At 43.8% G+C, this 11,858-nt stretch overlaps 1 protein-coding gene across 1 annotated transcript in view; it reads left to right on the top strand.

Annotated features, from left to right (window-relative positions):
• The first annotated feature begins 569 nt into the window (after nucleotides 1-569).
• Nucleotides 570-11,858, top strand: part of NECAB1 (N-terminal EF-hand calcium binding protein 1) — a 332,817-nt gene continuing 321,528 nt past the window's right edge. Inside the window, exon 1 of the mRNA XM_068237605.1 lies at nucleotides 570-917. Within this exon, the coding sequence (XP_068093706.1) occupies nucleotides 819-917 (99 nt within the window). The 5' untranslated portion in view covers nucleotides 570-818. The remainder of the gene's footprint in view (nucleotides 918-11,858) is intronic.

Raw genomic sequence — 11,858 nt, 5'->3', positions numbered from 1 at the left:
TATTATCTCAGCTGTCCGTTACTGTGTTTTGTTTTTTTTTCTGCAGAGGAAAGTTCAAAAGTTCACCAGCCTGCTCTGTGAAATCATTTAGAATGCTGAATAGTGTGTAAATTGCAAACATTAGAGAATGATGCAATGTTATAAAAAAAAAAAAACAATATAACTGAAAATAAAAATATGAGACTATTTTCTTTGCTACTAATGTTCTATTAATTATCCGTACTACACATACAATTCATTATATTATACGTTTTTTTTTCACTTCAGTGTCACTGTAAAGCGCCCTAACTGTACCAAATGTCAGAGAAGAGAAAGGGGCCGTAAAAAAAATAATCTTAAAAACATTTTTGGCATCTTCTAAACTTACTGGAAACATACCACTAGATGGCGCCAGAGTACTATATCTATAATCTGAGATCATCCAGCTGTAAAGAATTCATTTTAATAATTTAACTACTAAAAAAAAAAAGCTCTCAGTGGACAATCAGTAGTTTCAGCTGGCAAATGAGAAAGCTCTTACGCAAAAGGAGTAGTTTTACGCAGCAGTGAATAATGAAACTAGCCAAAGTGAGGTGACATAATGTGTTTAGTTACATTTGGTGAGGAGTAGGCTGAGGGGGTGTGCAGTGCTGCTAATGATAAGGAGGTTGAGCACACTTGGGAGGGTCTGAAGGAAGAGCAGCAGACAGCACATTGCTATTAGAGTTGAGCATCAGTAGCTTACGGACCAGGAGCTACCCAGGAAAGCAAAGCAGGGATCCGCTGATAGAGACACACAGCTCTACTGGGAGTGAAGTCATCTGACTAACCACTACGGAATGGATGGCCAGGAGATGTCCTCTCCGTCCAGGACTGACTCCTCAGAGGAGATCAGCTCATCTCTGCACATGACTAAAGGCATGTCAATCTTCCTGGATGTAAGTATGCCCGCAAACCTCCAGTCTAATATATTTTATTATTATTATTTAGTATTTATGTAGCGCCAACATATTCCGCAGTGCTGTACAGAATATATAGTCTTGCCACTTAACTGTTCCTTTAGAGGGGCTCACAATCAAATCCTTACTATAGTTATATGCTTATGAATGTATCAGGTAGTGTATGTTTAGCAATCTAGGGCCAATTTAGGGGAAGCCAATTAATTTATCAGTATGTTTTGAGGATGTGGGAGGAAACTGGAGTGCCCGGAGGAAACCCATGCAGGCACGGGGAGGCAAGGGTGCTAACCACTACGCCACCGTGATGCCCATATTTCCATTTTTTCTTTCAGCTTCGTTATTCATTTTGAAACATTTTCACTTATTTGTTTTTCTGAACTGTTAATTGTAAAAAAAAAAAAAAAAGCACAGAAATAACGAAAATAACAAAATGGCATTTAAAAGTGCAGATAATGAGGATTTTAAGGGAAAAGTAATTATAAATGCCAGGAGTGATATGTAACAACTGGGAATTAGGAGTGATGTGTAGCAACTGGTAATCAGGAGTGATGTGTAACAACTGGGAATCAGGAGAGATGTGTAGCATTTGGGAATCAGGAGTGATGTGTAGCAACTGGTAATCAGGAGTGATGTGTAACAACTGGGAATTAGGAGTGATGTGTAGCAACTGGTAAACAGGAGTGATGTGTAGCAACTGTGAATCAGGAGTGATGTGTAGCAACTGGGAATCAGGAGTGATGTGTAACAACTGGGAATCAGGAGTGATGTGTAGCAACTGGGAATCGGGAGTGATGTGTAACAACTGGGAATCGGGAGTGATGTGTAGCAACTGGGAATCGGGAGTGATGTGTAACAACTGGTAATCAGGAGAGATGTGTAGCAACTGGGAATCAGGAGTGATGTGTAGCAACTGGGAATCAGGAGTGATGTGTAGCAACTGGGAATCAGGAGTGATGTGTAACAACTGGGAATCAGGAGTGATGTGTAACAACTGGGAATCAGGAGTGATGTGTAGCAACTGAGAATCAGGAGTGATGTGTAACAACTGGGAATCAGGAGTGATGTGTAGCAACTGGGAATCAGTAGTGATGTGTAGCAACTGGTAATCAGGAGTGATGTGTAGCAACTGGGAATAAGAAGTGATGTGTAGCAACTGGAAATGAGGAGTGATGTGTAGCAACTGAGAATAAGGAGTGATGTGTAGCAACTGGGAATCAGGAGTGATGTGTAGCAACTGGGAATCAGAAGTGATGTGTAGCAACTAGGAATCAGGAGTGATGTGTAGGAACTGGGAATCAGGAGTGATGTTTAACAACTGGGAATCAGGAGTGATGTGTAACAACTGGGAATCAGGAGTGATGTGTAGCAACTGGGAATCAGGAGTGATGTGTAGCAACTGGGAGTCAGAAGTGATGTGTAGCAACTAGGAATCAGGAGTGATGTGTAGGAACTGGGGATCAGGAGTGATGTGTAACAACTCGGAATCAGGAGTGATGTGTAACAACTGGGAATCAGGAGTGATGTGTAGCAACTGGGAATCAGGAGTGATGCGTAGCAACTGGAATCAGGAGTGGTGCGTAACAACTGGTAATCAGGAGTGATGCGTAGCAACTGGGAATCAGGAGTGATGCATAGCAACTGGGAATCAGAAGTGATGCGTAGCAACTGGGAATCAGGTGTGATGCGCAGCAACCGGGAATCAGGAGTGATGCGCAGCAACTGGGAATCAGGAGTGATGTGCAGCAACTGGGAATCAGGAGTGATGCGTAAAGACTGGGAATCAGGAGTGATGCGTAGCAACTGGGAATCAGGAGTGATGTGTAGCAACTGGGAATCAGGAGTGATGTGTAGCAACTGGGAATCAGGAGTGATGTGTAGCAACTGGGAATCAGGAGTGATGTGTAGCAACTGGGAATCGGAAGTGATGTGTAACAACTGGTAATCAGGAGAGTTGTGTAGCAACTGGGAATCAGGAGTGATGTGTAGCAACTAGGAATCAGGAGTGATGTGTAGCAACTGGGAATCAGGAGTGATGTGTAACAACTGGGAATCAGGAGTGATGTGTAGCAACTGAGAATCAGGAGTGATGTGTAACAACTGGGAATCAGGAGTGATGTGTAGCAACTGGGAATCAGGAGTGATGTGTAGCAACTGGGAATCAGGAGTGATGTGTAGCAACTGGGAATCAGGAGTGATGTGTAGCAACTGGGAATAAGGAGTGATGTGTAGCAACTGGAAATGAGGAGTGATGTGTAGCAACTGGGAATAAGGAGTGATGTGTAGCAACTGGGAATCAGGAGTGATGTGTAGCAACTGGGAATCAGAAGTGATGTGTAGCAACTAGGAATCAGGAGTGATGTGTAGGAACTGGGAATCAGGAGTGATGTGTAACAACTGGGAATCAGGAGTGATGTGTAACAACTGGGAATCAGGAGTGATGTGTAGCAACTGGGAATCAGGAGTGATGTGTAGCAACTGGGAATCAGAAGTGATGTGTAGCAACTAGGAATCAGGAGTGATGCGTAGCAACTGGGAATCAAGAGTGATGCATAGCAACTGGGAATCAGAAGTGATGCGTAGCAACTGGGAATCAGGAGTGATGCGCAGCAACCGGGAATCAGGAGTGATGCGCAGCAACTGGGAATCAGGAGTGATGTGCAGCAACTGGGAATCAGGAGTGATGCGTAAAGACTGGGAATCAGGAGTGATGCGTAGCAACTGGGAATCAGGAGTGATGTGTAGCAACTGGGAATCAGGAGTGATGTGTAGCAACTGGGAATCAGGAGTGATGTGTAGCAACTGGGAATCAGGAGTGATGTGTAGCAACTGGGAATCAGGAGTGATGTGTAGCAACTGGGAATCAGGAGTGATGTGTAACAACTGGGAATCAGGAGTGATGTGTAACAACTGGGAATCAGGAGTGATGTGAAGCAACTGGGAATCAGGAGTGATGTGTAACAACCGGGAATCAGGAGTGATGTGTAGCAACTGGGAATCAGGAGTGATGTGTAACAACTGGGAATCAGGAGTCATGTGTAGACACTGGGAATCAGGAGTGATACGTAACAACTGGGAATCAGGCATGATGTGTAGCAACCGGGAATCAGGAGTGATGTGTAACAACCGGGAATCAGGAGTGATGTGTAGCAACTGGGAATCAGGAGTGATGTGTAGCAACTGAGAATCAGGAGTGATATGTAGACACTGGGAATCAGGAGTGATGTGTAACAACTGGGAATCAGGAGTGATGTGTAGCAACTGAGAATCAGGAGTGATATGTAGACACTGGGAATCAGGAGTGATGTGTAGCAACTGGGAATCAGGAGTGATGTGTAGCAACTGAGAATCAGGAGTGATATGTAGACACTGGGAATCAGGAGTGATGTGTAACAACTGGGAATCAGGAGTGATGTGTAGCAACTGAGAATCAGGAGTGATATGTAGACACTGGGAATCAGGAGTGATGTGTAGCAACTGGGAATCAGGAGTGATGTGTAGCAACTGGGAATCAGGAGTGATGTGTAGCAACTGGGAATCAGGAGTGATGTGTAGCAACTGGGAATAAGGAGTGATGTGTAGCAACTGGAAATGAGGAGTGATGTGTAGCAACTGGGAATAAGGAGTGATGTGTAGCAACTGGGAATCAGGAGTGATGTGTAGCAACTGGGAATCAGGAGTGATGTGTAGCAACTGGGAATCAGAAGTGATGTGTAGCAACTAGGAATCAGGAGTGATGTGTAGGAACTGGGAATCAGGAGTGATGTGTAACAACTGGGAATCAGGAGTGATGTGTAACAACTGGGAATCAGGAGTGATGTGTAGCAACTGGGAATCAGGAGTGATGTGTAGCAACTGGGAATCAGAAGTGATGTGTAGCAACTAGGAATCAGGAGTGATGCGTAGCAACTGGGAATCAAGAGTGATGCATAGCAACTGGGAATCAGAAGTGATGCGTAGCAACTGGGAATCAGGAGTGATGCGCAGCAACCGGGAATCAGGAGTGATGCGCAGCAACTGGGAATCAGGAGTGATGTGCAGCAACTGGGAATCAGGAGTGATGCGTAAAGACTGGGAATCAGGAGTGATGCGTAGCAACTGGGAATCAGGAGTGATGTGTAGCAACTGGGAATCAGGAGTGATGTGTAGCAACTGGGAATCAGGAGTGATGTGTAGCAACTGGGAATCAGGAGTGATGTGTAGCAACTGGGAATCAGGAGTGATGTGTAGCAACTGGGAATCAGGAGTGATGTGTAGCAACTGGGAATCAGGAGTGATGTGTAACAACTGGGAATCAGGAGTGATGTGTAACAACTGGGAATCAGGAGTGATGTGAAGCAACTGGGAATCAGGAGTGATGTGTAACAACCGGGAATCAGGAGTGATGTGTAGCAACTGGGAATCAGGAGTGATGTATAACAACTGGGAATCAGGAGTCATGTGTAGACACTGGGAATCAGGAGTGATATGTAACAACTGGGAATCAGGCATGATGTGTAGCAACCGGGAATCAGGAGTGATGTGTAACAACCGGGAATCAGGAGTGATGTGTAGCAACTGGGAATCAGGAGTGATGTGTAGCAACTGAGAATCAGGAGTGATATGTAGACACTGGGAATCAGGAGTGATGTGTAACAACTGGGAATCAGGAGTGATGTGTAGCAACTGAGAATCAGGAGTGATATGTAGACACTGGGAATCAGGAGTGATGTGTAGCAACTGGGAATCAGGAGTGATGTGTAGCAACTGAGAATCAGGAGTGATATGTAGACACTGGGAATCAGGAGTGATGTGTAACAACTGGGAATCAGGAGTGATGTGTAGCAACTGAGAATCAGGAGTGATATGTAGACACTGGGAATCAGGAGTGATGTGTAGCAACTGGGAATCAGGAGTGATGTGTAGCAACTGGGAATCAGGAGTGATGTGTAGCAACTGGGAATCAGGAGTGATGTGTAGCAACTGGGAATCAGGAGTGATGTGTAACAACTGGGAATCAGGAGTGATGTGTAACAACTGGGAATCAGGAGGGATGTGTAGCAACTGGGAATCGGGAGGGATGTGTAGTAACTGGGAATCGGGAGTGATGTGTAGCAACTGGGAATCAGGAGTGATGTGTAGCAACCGGTAATCAGGAGTGATGTGTAGCAACCGGGAATCAGGAGTGATGTGTAGCAACCGGGAATCAGGAATGATGTGTAGCAACCGGGAATCAGGAGTGATGTGTAGCAACCGGGAATCAGGAGTGGTGTGTAACAACTGGGAATCAGGAGTGATGTGCAACAACTGGGAATCAGGAGTGATGTGTAGCAACTGGGAATCAGGAGTGATGTGTAACAACTGGGAATCAGGAGTGGTGTGTAACAACTGGGAATCAAGAGTGATGTGCAACAACTGGGAATCAGGAGTGATGTGTAACAACTGGGAATCAGGAGTGATGTGTAACAACTGGGAATCAGGAGTGATGTGTAACAACTGGGAATCAGGAGTGATGTGTAACAACTGGGAATCAGGAGTGATGTGTAACAACTGGGAATCAGGAGTGATGTGTAGCAACCGGGAATCAGGAGTGATGTGTAGCAACTGGGAATCAGGAGTGATGTGTAACAACCGGGAATCAGAAGTGATGTGTAGCAACTGGGAATCGGGAGTGATGTGTAACAACTGGTAATCAGGAGAGATGTGTAGCAACTGGGAATCAGGAGTGATGTGTAGCAACTGGGAATCAGGAGTGATGTGTAACAACTGAGAATCAGGAGTGATGTGTAGCAACTGGGAATCAGGAGTGATGTGTAACAACCGGGAATCAGAAGTGATGTGTAACAACTGGGAATCAGGAGTGATGTGTAACAACTGGGAATTAGGAGTGATGTGTAGTAACTGGGAATCAGGAGCTTTTAAGGTGGCCACTAATGATCCAATCTTTTTTATCCAATATTACCAAATCTTTGTAGTATAATGGTAAATTGAGTGAGTATAATGGGTGGATAATTTAGGCAGCCCTTTATATTGCATAACAATGATAAGATTGTATGAAAAAGATTGGATCGTTAATGGCCACCGTTAGGCAGCGATGGATGCAATAGGCTTTTTTTCATGCTGGGGGAATATTTTCAATTCATGAAACTTGTATTCCATGTGCGTCTGGTAGTGCATATGATTATTAATATTAATTTATATTTATATAGCACCGACACACAGCAGTGCTGTACAGAGTACATGGAACAATATATGTCACAGACTGTATCACAGCAGCTGGACTAAAGCATGATACACACTTTTAATTATGATTGGCCAATCACTAACCAATTTTACCTCCTCCATGTATTATGAGCTGTCATACTCATATACTCAAGTATAAGTCTAGAAATGTAGGTCTGATTCACTTCAGAAAAGTATAGGGGTCGACTTATACACGAGTCACGGGCAACACTGAGTAAAGTGTATACTAATAGTGACATTCCCATTTGCAGCAATTTACACTGTGGTAAGTGATACTTTGAGGAAAGGAAATGCCAAGAAAACACAGGTCTGAAAGTCCAGGCCACAGCAATTAACAGGGAAAGGGGTGGGGTGGGGGAAATACAGGGCTGCAGGAAAGGGAGTCAATAATTGCAGCACTTGGGGGCCTGGAGGAGTTATTGGCTGCACTTAAGAGACAGGAGAGGTTAATAGCTACACTACTGTATGCAGTGCAGTCATTAACCCCTCCTGAGCCCCTAGTGCAGCCTTTAATTTGCTGGATAGACTTATACTTGAGTCAATAAAACATTCCAGTTTAAGAGGGTTAAATATTGGAGTCGACTTATACAAGAGGTCAACTTGTACTCGAGTATGCATGGAATAAGGAAAATTGGCCAGTCAAAGCTGTATGTGTGTACCAGGCTTTACCAAGCTTTGATACCCTTTCTGTAGGGTCTGTTCGGGAGAAGTCAGGGTACTGAGAGGAACCCTACAAAAAGCGAGGGGGAAAAAAAATGACAAACTCTGTGCAGATACTGTCCTGACCATCATGTGAAATAAAGAATTAGGAATGACTTATTCACATTTAATATAATTTTTTTATACAGAACTAAATGAAGCTGATCGTAGGTAGACTGATTCTTATTTGCAATGGCAAAAGGTCTGGGTGTTGCCAGTGCTCAAAACATCTGTCAGTTTGTGCATCAAATTCACTTGAATAGAAATATTTCCCAGAATACTAGTCCAAACATCAGGACATCGTCCCACATTCTGGAGAATGTCTGCATTTGTCTATTGCCTATACTGACTGTAAATATGTTATTGCTCTTAGGGGCGTAGGTATATACTAACAACCTGTTATTGCTCTTGGGGTGTATGAAGAGTCATACTGGCTGCTATGGGGCCCTAGAGCAGTGGGTGCTTAATGTGTTTGCTGCTTTTTTCCTCCACCCTGTGATTTTCCATGTCTGTGTCCATGTGTTGTATATTCAGTGTACATTGCATGTGAGTGCCTGTTACCTGTCTGGGTATGTTGTCATTGAGGAAGTGTGCCTAGTTTTAGGGTTCTCCATCCAAATGTTGATATTGGGTCGTCCTGTGATTTCTAGATACTAGTGTTGTTGTTCAAATGCGGGACCATGTGGGTCGGAACCTGAACAGCACCATTTCAGCACCAAATAACAGGTCGTGGTGAATTTCATTTAATGTGGACCTGAACTCTTGCACAGGACAGAAGGAAAACATGGATAAATGCACCCTGTTTGTATTTAGAGAGTTTAGCCTGTCTAATTCTCCAGCATCTGTGACTAATCACAAGTGTAATTTGATCTCTCCCGTGTCAGCTGACTGCCATGCCATATAAGCTAATTTGAAAGCACAAGATGTTAACAATATGTCTGGTTCCATGAAAGCAGGAAGTAGACACACTGCAGATTTATTGTAAGATTTGTATCAGCTGTAACAAAGAAATATTTTTCTTTAAAGGTTATTATGCTGTTGCGGATCTTTTAGAGCAGAGAGGAAGTTCTGAGTTCAGGTCCACTTTAACTTTAATCCTTCCTCCTTTCAGCTAGGATAGGAAGGAAAAAGTATTGAAGTTCAATGAAATGTACTACATCCTGCTGTCCGGTGCTGAAATGGTGCTGAATGAATGTGTTCAGGTCCCAATCCACATGGTTCTGCATTCCAATACCAACACTACTAGATCTCATCATTCCTTGCTGCTACCTATAAATCACACATGTTTATGGAGTCCAGTCCTTGCAAACATTATACACAAACTGGATAGGCCGTATGTGGCACCTCATGACTAAAGATGGTTAACGAGATGATGCGAATCGTTACATGTACTTACATTGTATGGGCCAGGCAAATTCACTTCCTGTCTGTTTTGATTGGTCCAATCCCATTTCATGTAAGCTGGATTTTTTTCCATCTCATCTACTATCTATACTCTTGGCTGATAATTGTTGCTAATTATAGAAAAGGAGAGAAATTCCGATCACCTGTTTTTTTGAGGTTTATATATGTTAGTTAGCGATTTTAAATGTTCAGAGCCTTTTGGATCTGGCAAGAAATCGGCAGCACCAAGATTCTAAAAGTTACTTTTAGCTAATGTTATGAATAAAATTGCTTATTTTATTTATTTATTTATATTTTTTAAAAGTGGGTATCCTGCAGGGGCGTTGCTAGCCCCAAATATCAGTGGCACATGCCACGGATCTATTCTGGGGTGCCCCGGATATCCCCCAGAGTCAGGCAGTGTGCGGCACTGCGGCAGTACTCACCTTCGGTCGCTTGGTCTCCAGATTCTGCAGACATCTTCTCTTCCTGGCTTCTCCACCTAGTCTCTGAGAATGAATCAGATGCTAGAGCTCCTAACATCTGATTCTCACTGCCTATTTACAGACAGTGGGCCTGATTCACAAAGCGGTGATAACTCAGTTATCACGCCTAAAAGACTTTAGGCGTGATAACCTTTGCACCGCTGAGTTAGCACCGCTTTGTGCTCTTTATCGCTCGCAAAGTTTTGCGCGCGCAATCATCAACTCCGCGCGCAGCGCCCATAGGGTTTAATGGGCGCATTGCGCGCACCGCACTGTGCGCCGCGCGATTGCGCACGGAAAATTTGCGTGAGTTTCTTCTTATCATGCCTAAACTGAGTTTAGGCGTGATAAAGGGCTTTACACTGGCGTGCAAACACTTTGCACCGCTTTGTGAATCAGGCCCAGTATGTGATATGCTGCATTTTTTTGCATTAATGGAAAGGGGGGCTTCATACAACATTTTGCTGGGCAAGCCTACTTTTGCTCCATCCGTGACCACACCCACATTCTGGTGCATGGCCACACCCATTTTTCATCTGGAGTGCCCAAAAGTGCCCCGGATCTCTTAGGATCCAAGCCTGCCCCCTTCTGGCTCTGCTATAATGACTCAGCTATAAGGATTCCTGAGCAAAGCCAGACTGAATGCTCAGTTGCGGATTTTATCAGGGCTGACAAGAAGCAGGCTGAGGAGTGAAGAATGAAACAGAGAGGAGGGTAGGTATTTTCTCTAATGTTCCCACTGATATATATGGTAAAATGCAGGAGGGTGCTTTGTCTCTGATTCACTTTAAAGAGGAGCCTTAACCAAGTATTGAACTTCATTCCACTCAATAGTTGATAGTTACTCCCTTTCCATTGAGAAATCTTTACCTTTTCTCAAATAGATCATCAGGGGGTGGGGGGTGGGGTTGCATGACTGATATTGTGGTGAAAACCCTCCCACAGTGTGATGTCATGACCATGGTGCTGACAGTTTGCTGTCTGTCAACTTCATTGCATTGTGGGAAATAACAGCTTTTTTCAAGTGCCAAGCAAGCAATATCTCTGTCTGTCAGTGGTGTAGCTAAGGCTCTATGGGCCCTAATGCAAGTTTTACATTGGGGCCCCCATGCACTGTATAATGTACATACGGTAATAGTTGATATTATGCACCAAAACCAGCCAATGGCAACTACAGTGTCAGAGGTGCAAGGAGGGAATGGGGAGCAGTTTGTTAATGATTACCACTATACGAAGTACCTTTAGAAGTGATTATTATGAGCACAGGACCAAATAGAAAGCTAATACTGCAGTTAAGGGAAGGCCCCTCAGAGCCCCTTTTGCCCAAGGGCCCCAATGTGGTCGCAGCTTCTGCACCCCCTATTGCTACGTGCATAGAACTCTTAGTAATCAACATTCTGTACAGATTACCTGGCAGGACTAAATATGTCACCACCAGTGATAGGTTTCAGAGTGTAAATCAGAGGAATGATTTTACAATGGGCAAACACTGTCTAAATAATCTATAAATTAATATTGTGGGGGGGACGTTATTATTTATGCGATTTTCACTACAGTTCCTATTAAATTAGGTTTCACTTGATTAATCAGAATAATACAACTCATCGTGGTGCATTGATTTATTATGTTTGGTAATTGTAAACAAGCAGTGATTATCATTCAGTCTCATGTGATGAAAGCTGCCCCCTGTCTGTGGCTCAGAGCAGTCTTCATTGACCTCTTCTTCCTGCACCTGATATACAGTATTTATGAATCGAGTCTCCCAGCGTGACGAATGCCTTGCCGTGACATGCATGTGCTATGATTAATTCATGTACTGTATAGTTCTTAGATGTGTTGGAATAAGGTGTCTCTGACATCACCATTAGCTGATCCACTCCCTTTGGCGCTGCTGTATGTTTGTGTACAATCTGCCCCTGTATATGCTGTAGTTTCAGCGGAAAAAGTATGAAATAACTTAATTCAAGCAAAATGTTTTGAAAACAGGTAAAAGCAATGCAATCATGTAGCAGATTAGTGAAACAGTAGCATGGGCATAACTAGTAATCACTGGGGCCCCCTGCAAAACCTTGGATGGGGCCCCTTCACACATGTGGTGTGCAGAAAATGCATACAGAAGAGCGACAGATGAGTG

This window comes from Hyperolius riggenbachi, chromosome 5, assembly GCF_040937935.1.
Source record: "Hyperolius riggenbachi isolate aHypRig1 chromosome 5, aHypRig1.pri, whole genome shotgun sequence".
Taxonomy (NCBI): domain Eukaryota; kingdom Metazoa; phylum Chordata; class Amphibia; order Anura; family Hyperoliidae; genus Hyperolius; species Hyperolius riggenbachi.
This window is presented reverse-complemented; position numbering and strand designations above follow the sequence as displayed.